This window comes from Phasianus colchicus, chromosome 4 (assembly GCF_987193195.1).
Source record: "Phasianus colchicus chromosome 4, bPhaCol1.hap1.1, whole genome shotgun sequence".
Lineage (NCBI taxonomy): Eukaryota > Metazoa > Chordata > Aves > Galliformes > Phasianidae > Phasianus > Phasianus colchicus.
Window position 1 is genome coordinate 17,176,127 of NC_143439.1, and position 23,751 is coordinate 17,199,877.

Genomic DNA, 23,751 nt, shown 5'->3' on the forward strand with positions numbered 1-23,751 from the left:
AAAAACCAAAAAAACAAACCCACTTTTAGCTGACTATGAACGATAATTTACTTCGTATTTTGCAATACTCTAGGTTTCAAAAGTTCCTGATATTCACATGCTTTTACTGAGATGATGCTGTAAAGTAATTTGAAGGAAATGTTACCGTGGCAAAATACAATAATATATTGCGGTTTCTATCTGAAATAGCACTGCGCAGATTCCCATTTCACAGATTGTGTAATGGAGAATGTTAACTATCAGCTGGGTCTTCAGCTTTCAAAAAAGAGTTTGAAAATACTAACAAGATGGAGTGAATAAGCTATTCCTCGATCTCAGTCTATAGAAAATAGTAAATAAAGTCTCAAAGAAAATCATTCACTGCTCTGATTAAAAGAACTATGTTTAATATCAACCTGGGATGTAGTATCTGATAACTTGTAGAATTTATCATTTTTGCTTTGTTTTCCATGTGCTTCAGCCTAGATCATGCCACTTAAATACAGGCATTTGTTGACTGTGACTTGTGCCAGATTTGTACGATTATCTGCAAGTCTGGTCAGGAAAGGCTGAATATCATAGAAGCTGGAAACTAAGTTCTAAGCAAGCACAAAATTTCACTTATGGGACGAATCTTCTGAATAATACTCCCTGTAATTCAGGAGGAAACAATGATTTGCTCTTCCCTAGACTATTACGTGTGTATGGGACTGGGTGGGATCTAGCTGAGGGTACTGAGGAAACTGGCAGAAGTGCTCACCAAGGTACTCTTCATCATGTATTGGAAGTCCTGGTCAGCTGGAAAGGTCCCAGATGACTGAAGACTTGCCATTGCAATACCCATCTACAAGAAGGGTTGGAAGGAAGATTCTGGGGAAGCCTGATCTCAGTATTGGAGAAGGTTATAGAACACACCATCTGAAGTGTGATCACACAGCTTTTGTGAGACAACCAGGGGGATCAGGTCTAGCTAGCTTGGCACGTCCTGCTTGACCAACTTGAGCTCCCTCTACAGTGCTGCAATGACGAAATGACCTGCATTGTGGATGGGGGAAAGGTTGTTGACATAGTCTACTTAGACTTCAGCACAGCCTATGACACTGTCCCACAGCATTTTCCTGAAGAAGCCTGGACATTTAGTTAGTCATGTAGATTTTATGCAATCAGAAGTAATCTTAATTCTTCAGTTGTTTTTCACTGTACTGGAATGTTGGGCATTTTGTTCATAAACGGATACATAACGTCAAATTAATCCACTAAATTAGCTTTCACAAGAGGAGACCTGCTTATCTTGAACCTTATTCAGGTGGAACAAAAAAAAAAATGATGTTTCAATTTAAGCGTTACCTGTTCTGAGCACTTTGGCTTGTCTTCTTTAGCTCGCTTGTGAAATGGGCTTACACTTCTTAATCTGATTTAGTAGAGTGGAGTAGTTACAATGAAAAACAAGGAGAGTCTCGAAGTGATCAGTTTCAGATGGAGAGTGTATTTCTAATCATGCATCAGCAATTGTATATTTAATGTGTATGCCTGCAAGACAGCTAACTGGTGTTGGAAATGTAATGGACTTTTTTAAACGAACTTAATATTAAGTGAAACACTCCAGCTAATACTGCACTATTTAGAAGTTGATGATTAATTTTCATGGTTGTTTAATTCTATTCCAAATGCACTTTCTTTTCCCCCAATTTGTGTAGTGAAGAATGTATTTAAAATTAGAAAGTGATCTAACATGTTTAAGGACCCCTGAAAAAGTGCAGAAAATCCTGCTATGTGAAAAAAAATGAGCATAGCAAAAGTGTGTAGTGTTTGGAAAGATGTAAATAAAAGTATTGTTATTGTTGCCAACAGACAGTTTTGAACACTGAATAGTATTTAAAACTGGGTGCCAGTGTAAAGTATTTCTGTACACTTCATGTAACAATAAGTACTTTCTCCTCCTTAGTTGGTCCAAGGTCAGATTTCAGTGGTTGACAGCATCATGAATGTGGCTCAAATGTCTGACCAGATTGGACATGTAATGCATTTCTTAATATATGCCTATATAGTTTTATGCAATTATTTGTTTTTGTAAAGCTGTTAAGGAAACGTCTGCTCTCTTGCAAAAGGCAAAAGAAATTAAGATTTTCACGTGTGTTACACTTACTATCTGTCACGGTTTCAAGTGTGACAGGGCAAGGGGACCCCTTACTCTCCTTCTGGGGGGAAGGGAAGAAAAATGACCCAATTAAGATAAGAAGGGATAACAAATTTACTACAAATGGTGGAAGAAAGTAAGGTGATAATAAAAAGAGTTACAATTAATAACTCAAATGAGTGAGAAGAAGAAGGCTATTACCGTGCTGTTGCTTGCTGGGCTGCTGGAACCTGGAAAAAACTTCACCCCGATCACCAGGAATCATAGATCATGTGGAAGGCCTTGGGAAATGTAGTACATCTCAGTGTATCTTCCTCATGGAGAATTAGAACTCGTGTGAGACTGCTATAGAGAACATGATACTAGGAAGTACAGCTCCACAGTGCACTATGTATCTATAACCAATAGCCTGTTGTATGATGTCATGCTATGGAATATCAATATCACCAGGGCATTATGCTACTTTATTCTCCATTTTTCCCCATCCCTGAAGTTGTCCCAGCACTTGAAAATGTAATTTTCTCCTCTTTTCTGATGTTATTTTACTTAATGGGAGTCGAGGTCCGGGATTCAGCCTGCAAGATGATTTTGGAGAGCATGGATGAATAACATGAATTGCTGTATGCTTCTAATAAAGCTGTGACCTGGCCCTGTAGAAGTAAGGGACACGATAAGACAGGTCATGTTTTTTGCACCAGGGAATCAGTGGTAGTTTTTCTGATAGATGTTAGTTTGGAAGCCTCCAAGAACGAAGAGAGAAAGGAAGGAAAGGCTACGCTTTTATTTAGATATGTAGTTTTCTACAGGATACCTTATGGCAATTATCACTGTTAGAATCTTATGTGATTCCTTGCTAAGCATTTAACGTCAAGTATTTTCAGTAAGAAAATATTTGTAGAGAACAATTCTCTGTAACGATTGCTGATTGCATGTCTATTTGTAGTTGGTCTTGCCAATAGCTTCAGTCCATACCGAGAAGGCAGATTTATTGAGAAGAGACTCAGATCCTCCTCGGAAGGCACTGCTGGAAGCAGTCGACTCATCATAAAACCAAAGGATGGCAATGCAGAAGAGCTTAATAGCCTACGGAAGCAGAGAGCAAGCTCGTCCTCTTCAAAAATGAACAGCATGGTGAGTTGATTGTTGTGTGTGTGTTTTTATTTCATTTATTAGCGCAGCTATATTAAGCAGCAAATTTGCAAGATGGTAAAAAGTAACTTAAATGCAGAGTTGAGCTTCCAAAATGTGGTTCAGGCTGAGCAACAGAGATGAAAATTATTACTATTTTTTTTCAGGCTGTTACATTGTGGAAAATATTGTACATTTGCAGAGAAAAGCTTGTTATAGTTGTGCATTGTAGATTGCCTGGGATAAAAATACTGGGAGAGTCAACTAAAGCAATATTCAGTATGAATATTGCTGAAATGCAACAATGCAGTGGGCAACATTTTGAGTTTTACTGTTGTAGTTATTTCACTGAATCATGCACAATGAGAATGAGAAGAAATTGAGAAGTTTTGTAGAGAGGAATTTGTTAGTAAGGAAGCTCATTATGGAAAGGTCTGGATAGTCACTTTGAAAACAGGTGAGAAAGTTCAGTGCTTTCACCCTAAGAGCAAAGTGAGGAGGGAGAGGAAATCTTCCCTTCTGAGAACCCTTGTAAATCCCTCGGAATGGGAAATCTATGACAGGTCGGATTGATGTGGATCAGTGCTTCTGAAACTTTGTAGGGCGAAATAGTAATAGAAAGAAAGGACTGACATTATGTGCTGTGCTATAGGGAGTGAAAATAAACATTTTAGGATGAGTGTAATTTATATGTGTGCATATACTTTCAGGTGAGAGGGAAGAAAAAAGATACTAATATCAAACATACATGGGAATGGCATCCATTCTTCAGCTTATATAAATCACTAAAATAAGTTCTACAGCAGTTCTGAGTTTGGAGTATTGTATTTGATATTCTAATTGAAAAAAGAAAAATTCATTCATACTCATATTTGAAGACAATTATCTATAGGAAAAAAAACCCTCAAAGTTTGTTACTCTTGCCCGCTGTTGCTAAATAGATCTATAAAGAAAGAGCTTTTTTTACATCTTTGGGTTTACTTAACAGTACTTAACAGCCTTTCTGTTGCTACAGTTTAGGACCAAGCACCATTCTAAGAGGCCCTGATGCAAACACAATTGCCTTTTCTAAGAGAGGTTTTATTTGCAGTTTTTCAAAAATGTGAAACTAATTTGTGCAAGCTCATGCTAGATTTTCAAAGCATGTTATTCCAGAACAGCATGATTTCTTTGCTTTTGCAGACAGACAAAAAAGCTCAACAACTGATACTGGTATTTAGGTAATGTTTATAACTGTGTTACCTTGTCTGCCACTGAGGGTAGCATGTTTTTTCTCTCACGGAAGCCTAAATTTTATCCCTGTTGGATTCAGCCATACTGATTCCTGGTCAGTGATTTAAAAGTAGGTCCCGAAACAATTAAATAATGTAGTATGAATTCCCCTTAAGGAAGCTGTTGAACTGGGGGTTTTCTTAAAAGATTGTGAAATTTGTCTTTTGGTTGTGGTAAATCTCACCCACATCTAAATGTGCTATCTAAACATCAATTCGTAGACTTACTATTTCTGTTCTCTATAGCAAGAGAAAATGACATCATTACAGACAACATTTTTACTATGTACAGCCAATGCACGGCAATTTTGTATGTTGTACAGGTTTTTATGCCTATGTACCACTGTCTTGAAACACTCATTTGAAACAGAATTACTTGATGTCTTTTACATGAACACTTGACTCACTTGGTATGACCTGTGGAGTGTGGATTACCTACTAGAATGACAGGATTATTCCTTCCTCAACACCATCATATTGTGCAGATAAAACAGTATTGACTTATTAATTTTATACATCTGCTATTCTCTCTCCTTTCTATTTTCTTGCTAGCTTGTGATATGGTAAAAAATAAAATGAAATTTATGTCAACGACAACAAAAACACCACCTCTTTTATTAATAAATTCACTCAGCAATTATACTCAAAGAAGCAAGATGGAAATAATGACTAAATTGTAGATGAAGCCTTTGTGCTATTAAAATTTGTAATTACAGCATATTTATTTAGCAAGTTCACATCCAAATATCAGTGAGTCTTATATTTCAGAACCAAAACACTTTGACATTAAAAGCTGCTGTTTTCATATAGGCATAGAGAACTTTATGCAGATGTAACTTCTGCCCTAAAGAGCTCACTCACTCTGTCTTAAGACTGTAAACCCTACTTAACTCATTGGACCTGGGCTATTAGGCTCATCTTTGCATTTATTTAAACAGTAGACTAGGCTGATGTGTTAATACTTCTTTGTGTTTGGTCTATTAATGATGCAACAGGGAAGGTGACAATACTTGAACAACGGGAAAAAAACTGTGCATGGACATGTGATTTGGGTTCTTTTTTTTTAATGTATTGTGCATGAAAATCCACTTCTGTGTTTGTTTCTTTTAATTTACATTAATGAGGTTGTCTTCGGATTCAGTAGTACTTGCTTGTAGCATAGTCACAGTCCCAGAAGTTCTGTGTTACAACTGCTGCGCACCTCCATGAGTAAAAGTTCTTTCAGATTTTCCACCAGTACGCACAGGTACCATCTGTACCATCTTCATATGTTCAGAGAAATGCTAGATTAAATCTTCAATATATATATTTTAAAGTTTTAAGAAAAAAACAGGAGGCAAAAGGAAAAGCTGACTCTCCTAAAAGGAAAAGGAATTAGAAATTGAAGGAATTATGTTCATAATAATATGTAACTAAAGGCCTTTTCACTGTACTACTCACAAGCAGTTCATGTTTAACACCTCAGTAGCAAATTGTTGCCAGTGAGTCATTACAGGTCTTTCGTCACAAACTGAAGAAAGTCTTCCAGAAGTTGATTTGTTTTTGTTCTTGTTGGCATACTGTGTGGGATTCTTCTGCTGCCTGCCTAGAGGGGAACGGGAAATGGATTAACTGGGGGGATTCTAGGTTTGTACAGGGGAGGAAAAAAAACAAACCCAAACGCTCAGAGATTCGAGAGTTTGGGAAACTGTTCTTCCTCCTAAATAATTCACTCAACGTAATATGCTTGCGTGATAGTGGTGTTCTTTTCCAAGACAACAGATAAAGGCTTAGATAGATAAATCTCCTACAGTATATGTCAAATCTACCAAGAGGGTTAGCAGGTCCTCTAGCAGCGGCATTGATTCATTTGTGAGGCTCTGAAAGTTAATTAATAATCTGGATGTGTAATGGAAAAAAAACCTCCTCTCTGCAAATGTGCTGACTTGCTAGCTGTGTAAATAATGAACTGAAACAGATGTGTGAAATTAACTGCTCAGATTACTAATTATGTCTGTTTTCATCAGAATAGGCATTGTATTGAGTCATTCTTGCAGTGACTGAGTTATCCCACAAGATGTCAATATTTCACCAAAAACTGAGAATCAAGCATTACTAAGTTGCACAAAAGATGAAAACTGAAATTCAGGGTGTATTTTTTTGGAAAGCTTTGTCGACTAGCCCATGTTGTGTAATCAAATCCTTTCAAATGCACATGGTTGATACAGATGCCATTTAAAGAGATTGATATTTTGATAGTAACTGTGGGCATTAAAACGTTCAGACCATTACACTATCAGTTACCACTTTAAATATATAGACATAACATGGAGACAAATTAACCACATATTGGACTGAGAGAGGCTGTGGCTGTCTTCCTTATTCCCATAACTCCTCTTCTTTCCAATGAATATGGATTTCATTGTTGTTTGGGGCGGGGGAACAACAAAACACAACTGCTAGTCAGCATGGTAAAATACCTTAATGACCTAAAATATGCAGCCCTGCAAGACTAATAAAAAGAACAAAAATTTGAGTAGTTCATATATATAAGAGAGTACCATAATAATCACATTTAAAATAATATGATCAAGTTCCCACATCATTTAAAGTAATTTCTTTTAAGATTATCACGGGAAAAAGAGTTGATGTGCTAGAATACTTAAAATTAACTGTAGAAGTTGAGGTCAACCAGAGCAACAGAATGATCCATCACTTTTCATAGAAGTGTGATGAAAAGATCAGTATCACAGGTCTAACTTTCATCAGTAATAAAGAATAGATTTTTTAAAAGAATATAGATTGCTCTTAAAACAAACAAACAACAAAAACAAAAAAAAAAAAACAACCAAAAAATGAAGAATGTGAAAAGCCAGTTTTAAATATGGTCAGTCATTAGAACCAAACTGTTTTATAGGAAGTTGTCAATGAAAATTGCTGTATGTTACTATAGGCTTAAAAAAACAGCAACAACAACAAAACAACAAAGTTCAGAGGTCTGTTGGAGTTCTTAGACCATTGTGCTCAACACTTGAGTTGCTCTATGCTTTAAGCACATGACATGCATGTTTTTGTTCTGTGTAGACAAATGACTGTATGTATGTAGTAGTCCACTTAAATTTGGCTCTGACATACCTGCCTTTATGTCTTTGTGGCTCTGTATTACAAATAATATATTTGACTGTGGACTGCTTCTTTGCACACACCTGACTGTTAGCATATGCACTACATAACTAAAATAGACCCAATTTTTCTGCTTTTTACTTCCTTGGTGAGTGAACATTATTGCTGACCTTTGTGTTCTGTAGGCTCTCACTTCTCTGTGTGGGCATTCACTTGAGCCCAAATTTTTCTTCAGTTTCGCATATTATAATTTTGTCTAAATGTTGTTAGTTGGCCATTTCTTAAATTGAGATACAAATTTTCGTACTTGCAGGTAAAATTTTGTATGCTTGCACTCTGCTTTGCCTTCTCTTCTTTTGCCTGCAGCAAAGCAGTCTTACCTATTTGTGTCAATTCAATTAGATCTGCACTTTTTTTCCTTAATGTGGCTCTGACTTTATCCTTCCTTGCTTTGCTTCTTCACCATGATTCTAATGTATTAGATAAAATTTCTTGTTTCCAGTGAAAGGATTTCTATGGCCTAAGGTCATTTCAGCTTTTTTCCATCACCTTCAACAATGATGCATGTCTTCATTGCCCATTTGTTAAACAGTCAAGCAGTTGTATTCACGCTTTCTCCCACACTGCCTACCACTGTCTGGAGTAACTGTGGTTTTCACAAAACTTTCTTCATTTCCTTTCACAGTTTTCACTTTATCTTTTGCCTTACCTACAAATGCCAACACAATACTGAAGTGAGATCATTTTTCAAGATGCACACTGGTCACTAGATCACGACAGATTTTATTCTTATCCATCCTATGCTAACACACATTTGCACTACACTTATTATGCAGCAATACTTAGAATATCTAACATCTTTGTAAATATATTTACAATATGCATTTGAAACAGAATGTGGAATAAAAAGGTAATGGAATCCAGGAGAATATTTCATAGGCTATTGCAGGCTTCCATTTTATAATAGGAGGGCTTGAATTCAACACAGTTGATTGAAAGAGGTGATCATCTCGCTGTACTTGACCTTGGTCAAGCTTCACATCGAATACTGTATGCAGTTCTTTGTCCAACAGTTCACAGTGGATATTAAGACACTTAAATGTGCCCAGAGGAGGGCAACAAAGCTGGTAGCAGGGCTGGGAGGTATGTCCTGTGATGAGAGGCTGAAAATACTGTGTTTATTGAGCTTGCAGAAAGGGAGGCTGAGAGGGCATCTTGTTCTTCTCAGCAGCTTCCTAAGGAGGTGGCACAGGATGTACATCTGAAGCTGCTTGAAGAGTGGTGGAGTAAAAGTTGAAATGGTTTTCTTATTTTTCTCTGTTCTGAGTAGAGTGTACTGTCAGTTGAAACTGACATGGAGCATGGATAAAACTAGCTTGGCTTCTAGTCTGGTGAAGATAGAAATAGTTTTCCTATTTGCTTCAAGTTCCTTACACTTTTTCTTCCATTCTTTTCTCCCTGAGAATGGACCTGACTTTCTGCTTCATACAATGTGACAGTCGGTACTGAGATCATTTTGAAGATGAGATTTTCAAGGAATCTGTGACTGATATGTGAGGTGGAATGTGAGTTGAATGGCTCATAAGTTACAGTAGGTAGCAAGCAGACAAACGGAATTGAAGATGGTTGTTTTTGTGACCTATGAAGGCTTGAGACAGCCTGATGGGAAACACTACCTCTTTATCCACAGACTGGAGACACGTAGGTGTTTAATTTCTCTAACAGCAGATAAGCTTCTCTCCTGACAGCCAACGCAGTGAGTGAAAGGTTATGGAGAGAATGTGAGTTGTTGGGGTTTCATTTCAGGTTCAAAACCAAATCAAAAGAGTCTTTTTCAGATATATCAGAAGCGTTATAAAGAAAAATGAACCAGGTAATCAAAATGTCTACACTCCTTTAACATCCTCTATATAATCTTCTTTACAGCTATCCAGGTTATGTTTCCTCTGAGTAACTGCAACCTGTTGCTAACGTGTTGTACATATTTTAAGTCTCATATCTGTGATGTTCACACAAGATTTTTTCGTAGTTAAAATAAGCATTAGATTTTCTACTGCCATTCAATTATGAGATTTCTGCTTAATTCAAATTCATCTATGCTATGTTGGTCTTCTCAGGGGAGAATACTTAGCAACATCAATTCTTACTGAACTGTTTGAGCAAGGCAGCAGTTCGCTCCTTGTGTGAAGTGGATTTGACAGCATTCGTTTCTAACTAACTTTGTAGTAACATAAAAATTTTCCCCCACTTGGAATGAGTTTCACATTTTGCTTCCTTTGTGGAAGCCGCTTAAAGGAAAAAAATGTTATGATCTCTTTGACGGTATGAGGATGTACTATCTAAATGGGAGTAGACTACTGACTGTAGGTAAGCAGTAGTTTGGACCTGGTGTTCTTAATTTAGCACAGATAAAGAGCCTTTCTCATACTGTTAGCAAAAAAACAAAAACAACAAAAAAATGGAAACAGGAAGTTGGGATTTAAGAAATTTGCTTGTGATTTTTAGGTCAACTAGAAGGTTTTCAGTTAAATACCACGTGGAATACTTATGTCCTTAGTGTAAAACTCAATTTTTAAGGTAGTTTTTTTTAAAGTCAGATTGCTGTTGCTATATATTTGGAATTAATTCTTGAGATCAATTAACTAACTGAAAATAATTTAGATTTTACTTGGTACTTATTCTGTAATGTTATCTCTTTAAGGATGCAATAATTATAATCCATAAAAGAGTAAACTATTGTTTTTATATGTGTAGAAGTTGTCCAGTTGAATACAGTTGCATTAATGATGATAGAAAGGAGAATAAGGTTATTAGCATTTGTAAACCTCAGATAATTCAGAGTAGTTGTTGAAGGTGTTATTACATAGTGAAAGTAGAAAATATGAGATGAATTCATCTGGTTCTATTACAGTTTTAATTTAGGAGTACTAGTAAGTATTTCCTGAATTAATTCACAGAGAATTGGACTTCTAAACGTATAGAAAGGTGTCCTCTGTAATGTGTTACATATGTTTTTGTTTTCCTGTTTTTGTGGAATACTTAGCTGTTTGTCAAGATTTTAAAACCTAAGTGTAAAAAAAAAAAAAAGACTTGTTCTAGTTTATTTGGACTTGTGTATTTTAATTTCCTATTCATCATCACACTTTTTATAAACACGTGTTCAGAGTACAGGCTACTATAGTTGCAGTATTGCTATGTAGTGGCATTGAAAAGCACCATTTTGTGGCCTTCAGTCTGTACGTGTGGTCTGTTGAAATCTATATATTGCTACCTACGTGTCCAAAGAGACTAGTCAGTTTGGTAGAAATCCTTACTTTCTACTCAGTGCCTGCCATGCTTTGGAGGCATGGAAGATGTCACAATTTCACTATGGATCAAACAAGTCTAATTTATAGTCCCTGCTTTCTTTTGAAATACTTCAATCAGTAGAAGTGGAAAAGTATCAGCAAGGCTGGAAGATAACTCTGGAGATTGTCTGGTCCTACATCCATACTCAAAACAGCGTCAGCTAGGATTTAGAGTAAAAAAAGACCGATCAGTGGGTAGGAAAAGTTTTTCTTGTTCTTTTCTTCCTGATTTCCTTGTGTTTCTGTTTGCTCCCTCTTGTCTGTTTATTGAGCACCAGTAAGCAGATCCTGGCTCTCTCCTCATTAGTCCCTGTGACCCACCCTTGTATGTGCTCCAAGCCCCTTACTAGTGGGGCGAAATAAGAATCCAAGTTTAAAATGTAGCATCAGGCAGCTCTGGGGGGACTTAACAGATCTCCTTGACCTATCTCTTATTGCTCTTCCAACTTCCTTGTGCCACTGGTCGCTGCCCAGGCATGCTCTGCCTGTAAATATGATGGAGTGGAAAGAAATAGTGAACCCCCAGAAATTAGGATTGTCCCTATGTGTGTACACCGTTACTCTCTTTTATTTCTTTCTCCTACACTATGGAGCCAGGCATGCCAGAGGAAAAAGATGATTGACAGGGAATTCCCGTGAGTTGCAAGTGGGCATGTGGAGGTGAAAGGAGGAAGGAAGCAACCAGGAACCAAAGAGGTATTTATGGAGGAGTTGTAAGAGGTAGTACAGTCTTAAGTACTCCATGTGCTTACGTACTAGCTCTTTTCTACATGAGATGGGACACAGGTATGAAGAGCCTGAGAATCATTGCTGATGGAGACAGGCTCACTGATTTTGTGACCTAGCATGGCTGATTTATTTCAATACTGTGCTTGCGTTTCAAAATGAAAGAGGATTTGTTATGCAGTGAGTATAATACTTTCATGGAAAATGTTTTTATCTGTTATTTGTGTTGAGAAATAATCCTTTGTAAGAAAAAGTAGATATTTTAATAGCTCTTATGCTCTAGGAGTCTACCATCACATCCATGAGAGATGCTCTTAGCAATGACAGCATTTCTGCAGCTGTAGTATTTTTTCCTCAGGTTAGCTCAGGTCTCCAAAGAAGCTTAGCCAAGTACAGTATGAAAACAGAAATTAGCAGGTGACTTCTCTAAAGGAGACAGCTAATGAAGATTTTACTCAGCTAAGTTGAAGTTTATAACTAGTGAATATAAAGTGTCTTGGAAAAAAACTACCTTAATTAGTACTCACTTGGTTTTCATGGGCTAAAAATTGGCCTGGGCCTTTTTGCAGTTACAAATGGAACTCCTATTCTTCCTTACGTAGCTTACTTTCTGTTGTATTTATTACCTTACTGTTTCGTTAAAGTAACTCAAGAAGTAATGACCAAGACCAGTCTTATTGACAGGGCTCTTACAAAGTATGGTGCTTTTACATAACCTACCTACTTTTTTTTATCCATTTGTGTATGTGACATTATGCTCGTGCTGTTTCCCCTCAGGCTGTAGCAATTCAGGATCAGGTGCTCCCATGCTTTTGGTACCTTTGAATGGTGGAAAGAATGTAATCAGATAAGAAAATGAAATTATTGGATCACTTGTTTGCAGTCTCTCTTGTCTTCCCAGTGTGTTGCTGGAGGCTATCTTAGAGGGGGTTTAAGGACATACCAGTGGCTGAAAAACTGTCTGCAGACTACAGAAGTTTGTCTTCTAGAGCAGTGTGTTTTCTGATTGAGAATCGAGTGAACACTTACCCATTAAAGACTGGATCACATTTTGCATGACAAGTTATTCATAGATATATGGAAATTAGGTTTGGGAATGCTTATCTAGATTAATTCACCTTATAAAGGATGAACAAGCAGAAATATAATTATATCCTTCAAAAAGGAATGAGGCATTGAAATTTTTTTTTTTTTGCGTTAGAGATCCGTTTTTATATTCATGCCATTCATTCAATAAAGTTAATAAAGTTCATTAAAATAACAGGCCTTGTGAATACTTAAATATACTTCCTTTTAAATTTTCATAGTTCATTAGAAATTTTCATAAAAAAAAATAAACACAAAAACTTACCAACCATCATATACTTAACTGAAATTATTTAGTTTAAATTCAGGATAGAAATGCTTATTTTTGTAACTGATTTTTTATATAGAAATAGATAAATTTTGAATTTTTGTGCTTTGAGAAGCTTTCTTCATCTTGAAGAGTTTTGGCTTCAGATGATTGGCTCAGATGAGGTAAGCAGACTGGATAGCTGTTATGATTCAGAGCTGATCGAGAAGCATTCCACGTGAGTAGTAGTAATAGCTATAACAATTTGTTTTACAGCATTTATTTTAAATCCAGTTTTTGGTACTAAAGAGAAGCTAGGAAGGGGAGTTAAAATGCTTAGAAATAGCCTGCTTCAGCATCTTGAACATCTGCAGTGTGACAGGGAGTTTTAATTATTCCAAGAGCACTGGAAGATAGTTCACCGAAGTCTATTTCTGTTTGCTCAGATTGAGGTATTTTGGGCGAAAAGGAGGGCTTCCATTTCTTTTACTGAATTGCTTCTTATTCATATGCATGTTTTTAAATTACTCCCACGTACCCACCCTGTTATATATGATCCAGTAAAATAGACAGCACTGTAGCAGAGCTCATGTCGTCTGCTAAAAAAGACTCCTACGAGATTCTTCACTGGATAACTTTTTGGAATATGTTAAAAGAAATTAGGCTAGTTTTGACTGTTCTATAAATCAAAAGTTTGCATTTTCATGAGAAGTCTCCTGTCATCGTTTTTGGCATGTTGCAGCTGATAAAAGTAAAACCCACCAGTTTTGACTATATTATTCCAACCCCAAATGATCAAATTTTAAATGTTTGGGAGATATTTTTGAAAAAAAAAAAAAAAAAGATCTTAAAATAAGCATTGTGAACTTTGTGTTGTGTGAAGTAAAACGAGTAAACAGTGGGATGGGAATGCTCAGTTAAATGAAATTGCCTTTATAAATTTGCCGACTTGGCAGACTTCTGTCTTGGCAGACATGCTTTTATGCAGACTGCAGTGAAGAAAGTGGAAGTGTGGAAAGTGAGAGAATGGATCCAAAAAAGAATGGGGAGGATAAAGAAAAGTTAGGACTTGTTGGAGGTTGGGCTGTGTTGCCTCTGGGATGTGGGTGAGACTATCAAGTGCTGATAAGTGTGAAAGCGCTGAAGTTAAGAAAACTGGGACTAAGTACAGGGTGTTGCTCACTGCAGGTTATGTGAAAAAGGAAATGATTAAGCATCAGAAAGGAAGGAAGCTTACTGGGAGGTCTGGGTAGTAGTAGTGCTCTGAAAGTAAGAAGACGGGAAGCTGGTCAATGCAAAGAGCTGGAGAAAGGGGAGCAGCTTTTTTTCTCTTCTAATTTATTTGTAATTTAGGCAGGAATTGGAAGTAGCAGGGAACTAAGAAGGTCAAGAGCTGTCAGAAATGCTTTCCAAGGAAAAACTTAGTAGCCTTCTTCTTACCTGGAATACTGAAATCCAGAGGCTAGTCTTATTTTCTGTGAGTATTCTCTTTAAAGGACACTGTTTATAGGAAAATAAGGCAGCCTGTTAAATACACTTTGTGGGCAACAATCTGTCAGACATTTGACCTGAAAGAGGACAGCAATGCAAATTTCCTGCTGTAAATGTGTCAGTATGCATGGTGGTCTAAGTCTTTCGTATTTTCGTTAACATTTTATCACAGTGTTTTTCTCCAGACTAGACTAAGAAGTTGTCGTTTTCTTCAGTACTCTTTAAGAACAGAGGTGACATGGAAAGCATTTTGATCTTGCTATCAAAGCTGTATATTTTCTTTTGAAACACTTTCCCTTTTAAAGGCTCATATGAGGTCAAGAAAAAAAGAAAAAGATTATTTTTGCATTTTGATTCATAGAAATGCTTCTGTACACATTTCATTCATGTTAACTCTGATCAATGTTAAACCACATAGATGTCAATGCTGTGAGTATTTTCTTTGTTTTTAATGGAAGACTTTATGGAAGGTGAACTCTTTCTTTCTGGTGTGACAATTTTGCTCTTTTTCTGCTATACACGACAGTATTCCTCTTTCTGTATGGTTTTGTCCTTTCACCTGTTAATCATGAGACACAAGGCTGAAACTCTTTTCACAGCTATTGAATAGACTCCTTTCTGTCCTTTACATTACAGGCATAAAACACAGAAAATATTTTTCTTGAATTTGTGGTTAAGGATTATGTGATGAGTCGATTCCTCAAATACATTTGCGTTCTTTAGGGCAATATCTATAAATGCTAATGCAATGCATTAAAATTTATCTAAATAGTTCCAGATCAAGACTGAGGTTACATTAAGTGGATTTAGACAGAGGAGGAGGAAAAACAGGTCTGTAAACTAATTAAGGTAAGAATTGCCTACAGGACAGCATATAAGTGCTGATAGTGAAGTGAACTTTTGAAGAGAATTCTGTATCAGTATTTCTGAGGGAATTATGAAATGAACTTGTCTTCTTTTTTACTTTTATAGTATTTTTACTATTTTAACCCTATGCTTCAGAGCTTCTGCTAGTCAGGAAGTTGTGGCCAAAAATAATCAAGTAGTAGCTGGATGAATTCATCCTAATCTATTTCATTATAGCTGTCGTGCTACACTGTATGGAGTGATGTGGCTGTATGGGAATTACTAGCCATGAGTGTTAAGCAGAAAAAACTGTGGTGGTTTTTTTTTTTTTTTTTTTTTTTGCATTAATATTAGCTAAAAATGAGTGGTCAAACAGCCTTCTGTTAAAAATCAGTGTAAGACAGATCTTGTAGTGACATACAGATTTTCATAGGTACCTGACTAGTACACCTAGTGCATGTCTTTGCTGTTAAACTGATTGCCAGAGATATGGAGTCAGGATTTTTCTCTCTTTTCCCTGTGTCAGACGAAAGTTATTTTTTGGTAAAATTCTGTTTTCCTCCCAAGTTGACTTCTTTGTAATCCCCATTCCTTTGGTAGATAATTTGAAAATAATGTAGAAAGAGAAAAAGTAATAAAGGTAAGACTGAAAAAAATCACAACTGGTCTTCAGATGCTGTTGATTCTCAGGGGCATATTAAGGATGTGTTTTTTACCTAACATAAAGTGTACTGAATGTAAATTAGTTATAAAGCTACAGTATATTATATAAGCTTGTTGTTATCCTGATTCACTTCGTAAGTTTATGACTGGAATAAGAAATTAAAAGGAAAATTATTTTCAATTATCACTGTGTAGCATGAAAAATGTATATGTCTTCTAAGCAAATGAGTTGTCACTAAGAGATCTCTGTTTCAAATACTAGCTGTAAAACTATTCAACTATTGGCTTTCTAAGAATAGAATTAAAGCAGAAGTAAAATTAATTCCACAAAACACTATAGTTTAGAAACAAGATATGTTCAGGAAGGGCAAATTTACATTTAATAGATTTTTTAAATTCCTGTGAATGCGTATACTATTAATATCTAAAAATCTGAGTAGCCTGACTACAAAGCCAAACTCGCTCAATAAATATATATTTTTAAACAAAACACAATTTACACTGTATTGAAAATATAATGATAAATGTTTTCAGGACACTTTTTATTTTTTGGTATCCTAAGCATTTTGCATAAGTATCATGAATGTATTTGATTTTAAAGCCTATGTCTTCCAAATTTACTTGCATGTGTTGGATAGCATGAATTTGATAGTTTGGTGTGAAAAATGAGAAAAAAGCATTTGCTTCCTATTGTGCTCCATAAAAAAAATATTTTTAATGACTTATGAATACAAAAGGAAATGGCTGGAAATTGCTCCTTGATGTTTCATTTTTATGTAAGTTTAATTTTGTAATTACTTCTCAGTGTATATAAAATAAGAACATAGTGGAAAATAAAAATATTCTTAATGTTGTTCTGTACCCAAATGCAAAGCTGGGAGTAAAGTAACCCATTGAAAAGTGAGTAGTGGTCCACAAAACTTGTGTAAATGAAATCTTGAGAATAGACAGATTTAGGATGGTGGTTTCTGGGTGTCAGATTCTTCATTGGTTTTATACTCCAATAAGATGAAGCAATGAATCTCAGCATGTTGGTGTCTTTGTGAGGTTTTTATTTCAAAAAGATACAGATACATGAATACAAATCCTGAACTTGAGTTGAAAGGAATAGTCGGCCATTCAGCCATGGTTCATGAATCACAGCAATTCTTGTTTTAATAACTTGAGTTGGGAAGCTGGATGCCAAACTACTCTGAGCTTGCTGCTTTAAGTGGGCTCAGCTGTCTACTGGAAGGGCCTACAGGTGGAAGAGAATAGAGCCAAGCAGGGATGCTTTGCTTTCTAACACAAGAAAGGAAAACCATTAATGCATGGTTTTGGTCTTGGAGTGCATTCACCCTTCTATGCAGTCTGCATGACAAAGGCAATTGTAGCGTTGTAAAATGGTATGAAGTGATACACTGATTTCTTGAAGCATATTTATAGTCACTCTGTAGGAGGTCTGTAAGGTCTATTAACTAGAGGAGTTCAAAGATACTCATTGTTGTTCAGTATTTATTTAAGGAATTCCATGCAGGAGGGTGTCTGATAACCAGGTTTTAGGATCTTCTGTTGTCTCTGTAATGCACGTTTCTGTTTGTTTAATGGGGCTCTCTTTTGTGAGCTAACACTTGAAGCTGCCAATACTAAGCTGTTCATGAGCCTGGCTGTTGTGAGGAAAAAATACCCAATAGCCTTATGTGTAGGTTTAAAAGCTTTTTCATAATTGCATCATTTAATCATTAGTATGTGTTATAAAAGATGATGAACTAACTCACTGATCATTATTCTGCCTCTCTGTTATGATGGCAAGCAGTGTTTGTTTACCAAAAATTGAATAAACAATATACAGATTCAATCCTGCTTTGTTCATATTTAGAATAGTTTGGCAAACAGAAAAGGAAAATTCTGCTTTTATTAATTCTCCATATTCAAAGGCTCAAAAATGCAGCTTCAGGCAACACTTTCCTATTGATGTACTGCAAGTTACTTTCATATTCAAGGTGAGCAGAAGGGATTAGCACATCCTTATCTGAATTACGATTTCATTTCAAACCTGTTTTCTGTTTTAATATGCTGTTGCTATATGCAGGGTTTGCACACTAACGCTACAAAATTTACATTATAATAGATATTTGAAGGACTAGTTCTTTTAAGTACAAACAATACATAATGTAGTGCAGACCAAAATTATAATGTATTTTACTCTTGTGGGTCGTTTCACAATAACAGTAGTTTTGAATGGAACTCAATATGTATGTAACAACATTGCTAAGTATGAACTGAAAGGTTATGTGTGTATGAGTAGAACAAAAAGTCTGTTACTGCTCATGGGTCCTTCAATTGTAGCATTTTTTTTCTTACATGGTTGAAAATTATTTTGCTCTAGAAATACTATTAGTAAAGACCAGTCAGTCTACTTTTGCTCTTTGCTGTGTTTACTGAGATGGGAGGTAGTGTGATGTCTAAGCAGAAGGCACACATCAGGGCACGTTATGTAACAGAGCTTCACAGTAGATGAGGTCACAAAAAAAAAGAGAATAACAGAGCAATTACTTGTGTGTATACAAGAGGTGATGTAAAAAAAATTCATGGTACGTACTTAGCTGCAGATTTCAACAGAAGGAAGATCACTGGATCCTCTGGTTAGACTTTTTAAAATAGGACACACCATAAAATCCTATCAGATACCTCTCTACCTCTCTGTAATAGTCAATAGGTTATGATGGAATAACGATACCAAAAGTATGAAGAAAGGAAACACCTACTCTTTGGTTATCTTTTTTTTTCCCTTTCCCTTTAAAAAAAAAAAGCCTAATTTCTTAATTAATCATCAAAACATTAAGATTGGAAAAGACCACTAAGATCATGAAGTTCATGTTAAATATGTTTACTTCTAGCTATTAGGTCTCAGTTTATCTTCTGTAGCTGCAGCTAAGTGCATCTTTTAGTATGTTTTGTTTTTTTTTTTTTCATTAAGGCTGCTAGTATTTTGTAAACAGAGATATCTTCTTTATTTTACTTATTTATGGCTTTTCAGTTGAACAGATTGAGGTTTTTGCATATAGAATCATGGAACTCTCTGGTTTGGAAGGGACATTTAAAGGTCATTCAGTCCAACTTCTTTGCAATGAACAGGGATGTCTGCAGCTAGATTAGGTTGCTTAGGTTGTCCAGCCTGGTCTTGAATGTATCCAGGGACAGAGCATCCACCACGTCTCTGGGCAGCCTGTTCCAGTCCCTCACCACCCTTATTGTATGAAAAAAAAAAACCAAAAAACCCCAAACAAACAAACGAAAGAAAAAACAACTGAAAAATGACTTTTCTTTTCTTGTATCCAGTCTCAATCAAGTCTCAATTTCCTCTCTTTTAGTTTGAAACCATTTTCCCTTGTCCTGTCACAACCAATCCTGTTAGAGTCATTCTACTTTCTCATTTCCCCCTTTGGATGCTGAAAGGCTGCCATCAGATCTTTTTGGAGCCTTCTGTTTTCCAGGCTGAACATGCTGGTATTACAGTCATGAGACAGATTCATAGAGGGCAGTCCAGAATACACTGCAAAAAGTGTATTCTGGACTGCCCTTCAGTCCATTCTGAGGGCACCTTTTATTGTCTTTTCCCTGATGGATCTTGATGTCTCTGAACATCTGACAGCATTTTAGGTGGCAAATCACCCATTTGAATCAGCTGAGGGTATGAGGTGAAGGCTGTCTTTATTATCCTGATTCTTTATACTTTTGTTCTTTAGTGTGTGGTGTTCTTTTCTTTTTTTTCTTTTTTTTGTAGTGCATCCCATTTGTACTATAGAGTATCTTCATGGGTTTCCTTTCAATGTTCTTGATCTTGCTGCTTGTTTTGATTGTTGTAATATTGTTTATAATTTTTGTTCTGCTGAGAACAGAGGAATAATTTGAGTGCATTGGTATGTTTGTAGAGAGGATGAAGGTGTCAGGGATGTTTTTACTGAGGGAAGTAAGTAATCTTTCAGTTTCCTGAAGCCAGTGTATCACTGGGTTTGTGGCAGAGCTCTGATGCTGTGGAGCGCTAAGGATAAAGGCAGTGCTGCAAATGGAATCGCAGAATGGCCAAGATTGGAAGGGACCTCAAGGATCATGAATTTCTAAGTCCCCTGCCACATGCAGGGCCACCAACCTCCACATTTAATACTAGAGCAGGCTGCCCCATCCAATCTGGCCTTGAACCCCTCTAGGGACACAGCATCTCCCTGGGCAGCCTGTTCCAGCACCTCACCTCTCTCACAGTGGGGAACTTAACTTTAGAACTTAATAAAGAACCTGTATGTTGCACTGTCTGCCAAAGTGAGTTGTAGTCCAAAAGACTGAAAGATTCAGTAGCACTTAGAAATGGTATGAACTCATTCAGCATATTTTTGCCGCAAAGAAATCTACATGGTGAAGAGAGTTGGTGAACACTCTGTATATTTCGCTCTGCCCCTGGGCACAGCACAGAGGGCCAGTGTGTGCTGGCGTAATGTCCCTGCACTAGCACAGCTCCTCCTTAGTGAGCATTTTGTAACACAGCCCCCAGGGCTCTGGTGTAGGCCCCAGTGGGCAGGCAGACCCCTGTGGGGTACCACCATTGGAGAAGCAAGCTATGAAGTCTGGCTCTCTAGGCTCGGCCACCCTGCTAGTTGCTAGGTGACCATGAAGGCCTTGGAATGTCTTGTCCAGGGCAGGAGGGTAGAATTAGGTTATCTAAAAGGTAGTTTCAAACATGAACTATTGCAAGATTCTATGAAAAGGTTTGATTCCAACAAAATAATATTCTGTGAAGCTCTTGCAAAAATAATTGGTATAGAAAGGCAAGCATACTCAGGTCAGATTTGTTTCACTTTTTTGTATATAGCTGATTGCTACAGTAGCATTGAATATCTTAGTTCTGCAGGGTAAAATATACCCTATTTCCCAGGAAGATGAATCCTTGCCTGCAAAGTATATTGGCTTCACCTAGATGTTACTCATGCTAATGATATGAACGTCTAGTTCTTCAGAAAGCATTTTGCTCAGCGAGGAGAGTAGTTCTTTCTAAATTTGTGCATATCTGGCAGTTTTCCAATGTGCTATCTGTTTTCTGTAAAGCTGGTACAACTATTTATGCATTAAAGAAAACAGAGTGCAGACAGCAACACGTATTTCATGTTATCAATTAAATTCATTGAAGTCCTGTTGTAGCTCGCTAGGATGACATGAAATTATTCCAGTGTGTTGTGGCAAATAATGTGTCTTCAGATTTTCTTTGTTGCAGCTGTTCTGCTGTTCTTAATGTTTTCTGTTTTTCCAAGGGCTACACATATATTTTCTGGAAAGGCTGCTGATCATAACAGCTAATCTGTCAGCCATTAATTGAATATTCTACTTTATTTAATTCATTTATCATCCGTTTGCACTGAATTCTGCAGATGTTCTGAAAAGGTACTTATTCTGATCAAAGATGTGCTGCATCACAGTGCAGACAGATGTGAGCAATATAGGGAATGTGTTTTATTGGTCTAATTGAAATAGAAGAAAAAAATCTACAGGCTTTTGGCACATAAATCCTTCTTCGGGGCCAGTTCTGTAGGTAATATGTAATTATCCTTAAAAATGTTTCTGTGTCCAGGGAACTTGTCTGTTTTTTTTTTCCTAGCCTTAATATCAGGTTGATAAGAGATACTATTTCTCCTAATAAGCCTTCCCTCTCTGATACCTACAGTTAATCTTGGTATCAGCAGTTCTGCTAATGTTGTTTTTCAGTTGCTTTAGGTTTTACTTTTCCTCACTTCAATGTCCCTGCAGAAGACTCAAGCAGAAGCTACAGTATCTGTCGTCTTAATTTTCTTTTGACACATGGAAAAGTATTAAATTCTTAAAAAAACAGTCTAATACACCAGTTATTACAAGGGAAACACTATTGCTCATCTCTCACTCTAATGATTCACTATAAATTCAAATTTCTTCATTTTTTTGTTGATTTAAGATGATGGTGCCTTTTTCAATGTGACTGTACCATCATTTACCTTTTTAGGGAAAAGCTGCCAAGCTTTATTAGAGGGTTTAGCTCCTGAGGGGGATTTTTGTATTGTTTCCTCATGCTTGTCTAGTTCTTTTCTGTACAGTTGCTAACTCAAACTGTCAACCTATAAAGTGCTCTTATAACATTTGCACATGAAGTACTGCAAGAGGTGACATAAGCTAATAGAAGGTGTTCATGGTAACAGAAAATCTCATTTGTACGTAGTGGAAGTGTGAGCTCAGGGAGTTGTGCTTTGATTGTGTTATAATTAACAGTGCTTTGTGTATATTACTGGGATAGCTACAGAGACTGCTGACACATTGTAGGCCCTGTCTGACACATTCCTTCACTTAAGAGATGTGGACAGCAGGGAAGAATTGAGAGGATACAGGGCTCTGTCTGGGCTGATTGCAAGCTTCTCTGCTAATCGCAGGCATGTCACTCATGGTTAAAAAGCAAAACCCAGTCTTCAGCCTTGGTGTCTGTAGGCCTGTATTTTAAAAGCATTTCTTTTATCTTCTAACAGTAGAAAAAATAGCTATCGATAGGAATAAAGGCTAAGAAGAAACAGGCTCAGAAGACAAAGTTGTAACATATCGCCATATAAGAGGATGGATAAACTTTTTATGGCTTCTAGAAATTAAGCTTTCTGCAGCAGATGTTGAGAACCTGTGAGCTATTTTGTTTTATTATGCTATTTCTGATTACTTTAGAGAGCAAAGATACTATCTGCTGAAATTCTTATTATGCTTGGCTGCCATTCTTAGCTTTTCCTTACAAAAAGCAACTTGTGCATGGAATGCTTAGAGCTATTCCTATTCGGCAGCTCTGGTTATCTGGTATTTGCTGTAGTTGGCTCTAATGGTAAACTGTTTTGACTACCTTTCTGTGAACCCAGAAATGCTCTTCTCTGCCACTTCTAAGACAAGAAAAGTCCATGCCAATGCACATGCCCATGTAAGAGAGAGCTTATTTTCTGTCTCTTTAGCATCTATTTGCCTTTTCAGATATCTAATGTCACTAAAGCATATGGTTCTTCAGTGTAAAGTGTAGTATTTTCTGGAATGCTTTTTGTGGATGGGTTACTCAAAAGACCTGATGAGGTTGGCCTTAATCAAATGTTTGTATTTAGCAAGGACAGTTTCATTCTTTCAGGATCATTTTGTGAACAGTAAGTAGAATTGATTATATTTTTGAATAGCTTCTCCACATTTCTCATTCATATACTGAATTTTTTAATTGTGAGCAAATCTTTCATCATAGAGCTAAAGGAAGAGGAACTTGGACTAACTCCTAAAAATACCTTGTATTAACTCTAGAGTAATAAATTAATTTTAGAATCATAGAATAGAATCACAGAATCAAGTCTGGCTTTACTTATACTGCTTATGGATTCAAATCATCTGATTTGACGATATATCTCCTAACTCTGGACTGTCCTCTGTGATCTTGCATAGCCTGGACCTGTTTGGTTACTTGTGAGTATACCAGATTGTGTATTTTAGTTAATAGCATTTGTCCAATTGATTCTTTGTTGACTTTGATTAGTGTGTTTCTGTAGTATCTAGTGTGTGCTTCTGTATGCAATATGCAAATTAGATGTGTTTTTTGTCTGATCTGAGCCAATTTATGCTGTTTGAGGTCCAACTTCAGATTCTGTACTCAATATTTCTCATTAAGTGGGAATTGATTTAATAGAGCTAAATAGATACTTTATTTGCACATTTTTTAGAGGT

The 23,751-nt window shown here is 36.5% G+C and overlaps 1 protein-coding gene across 6 annotated transcripts in view; it reads left to right on the forward strand.

Moving 5' to 3' along the window:
* The window catches only part of CCSER1 (coiled-coil serine rich protein 1), a 613,005-nt gene that overhangs the window by 66,020 nt on the left and 523,234 nt on the right, over positions 1-23,751 (forward strand). For all 6 annotated transcript variants that reach the window (XM_090138797.1, XM_090138800.1, XM_031607550.2 and 3 more), the window contains one exon: positions 3,060-3,247. In XM_090138797.1, the coding sequence (XP_089994923.1) occupies positions 3,060-3,247 (188 nt within the window). The remainder of the gene's footprint in view (positions 1-3,059; positions 3,248-23,751) is intronic.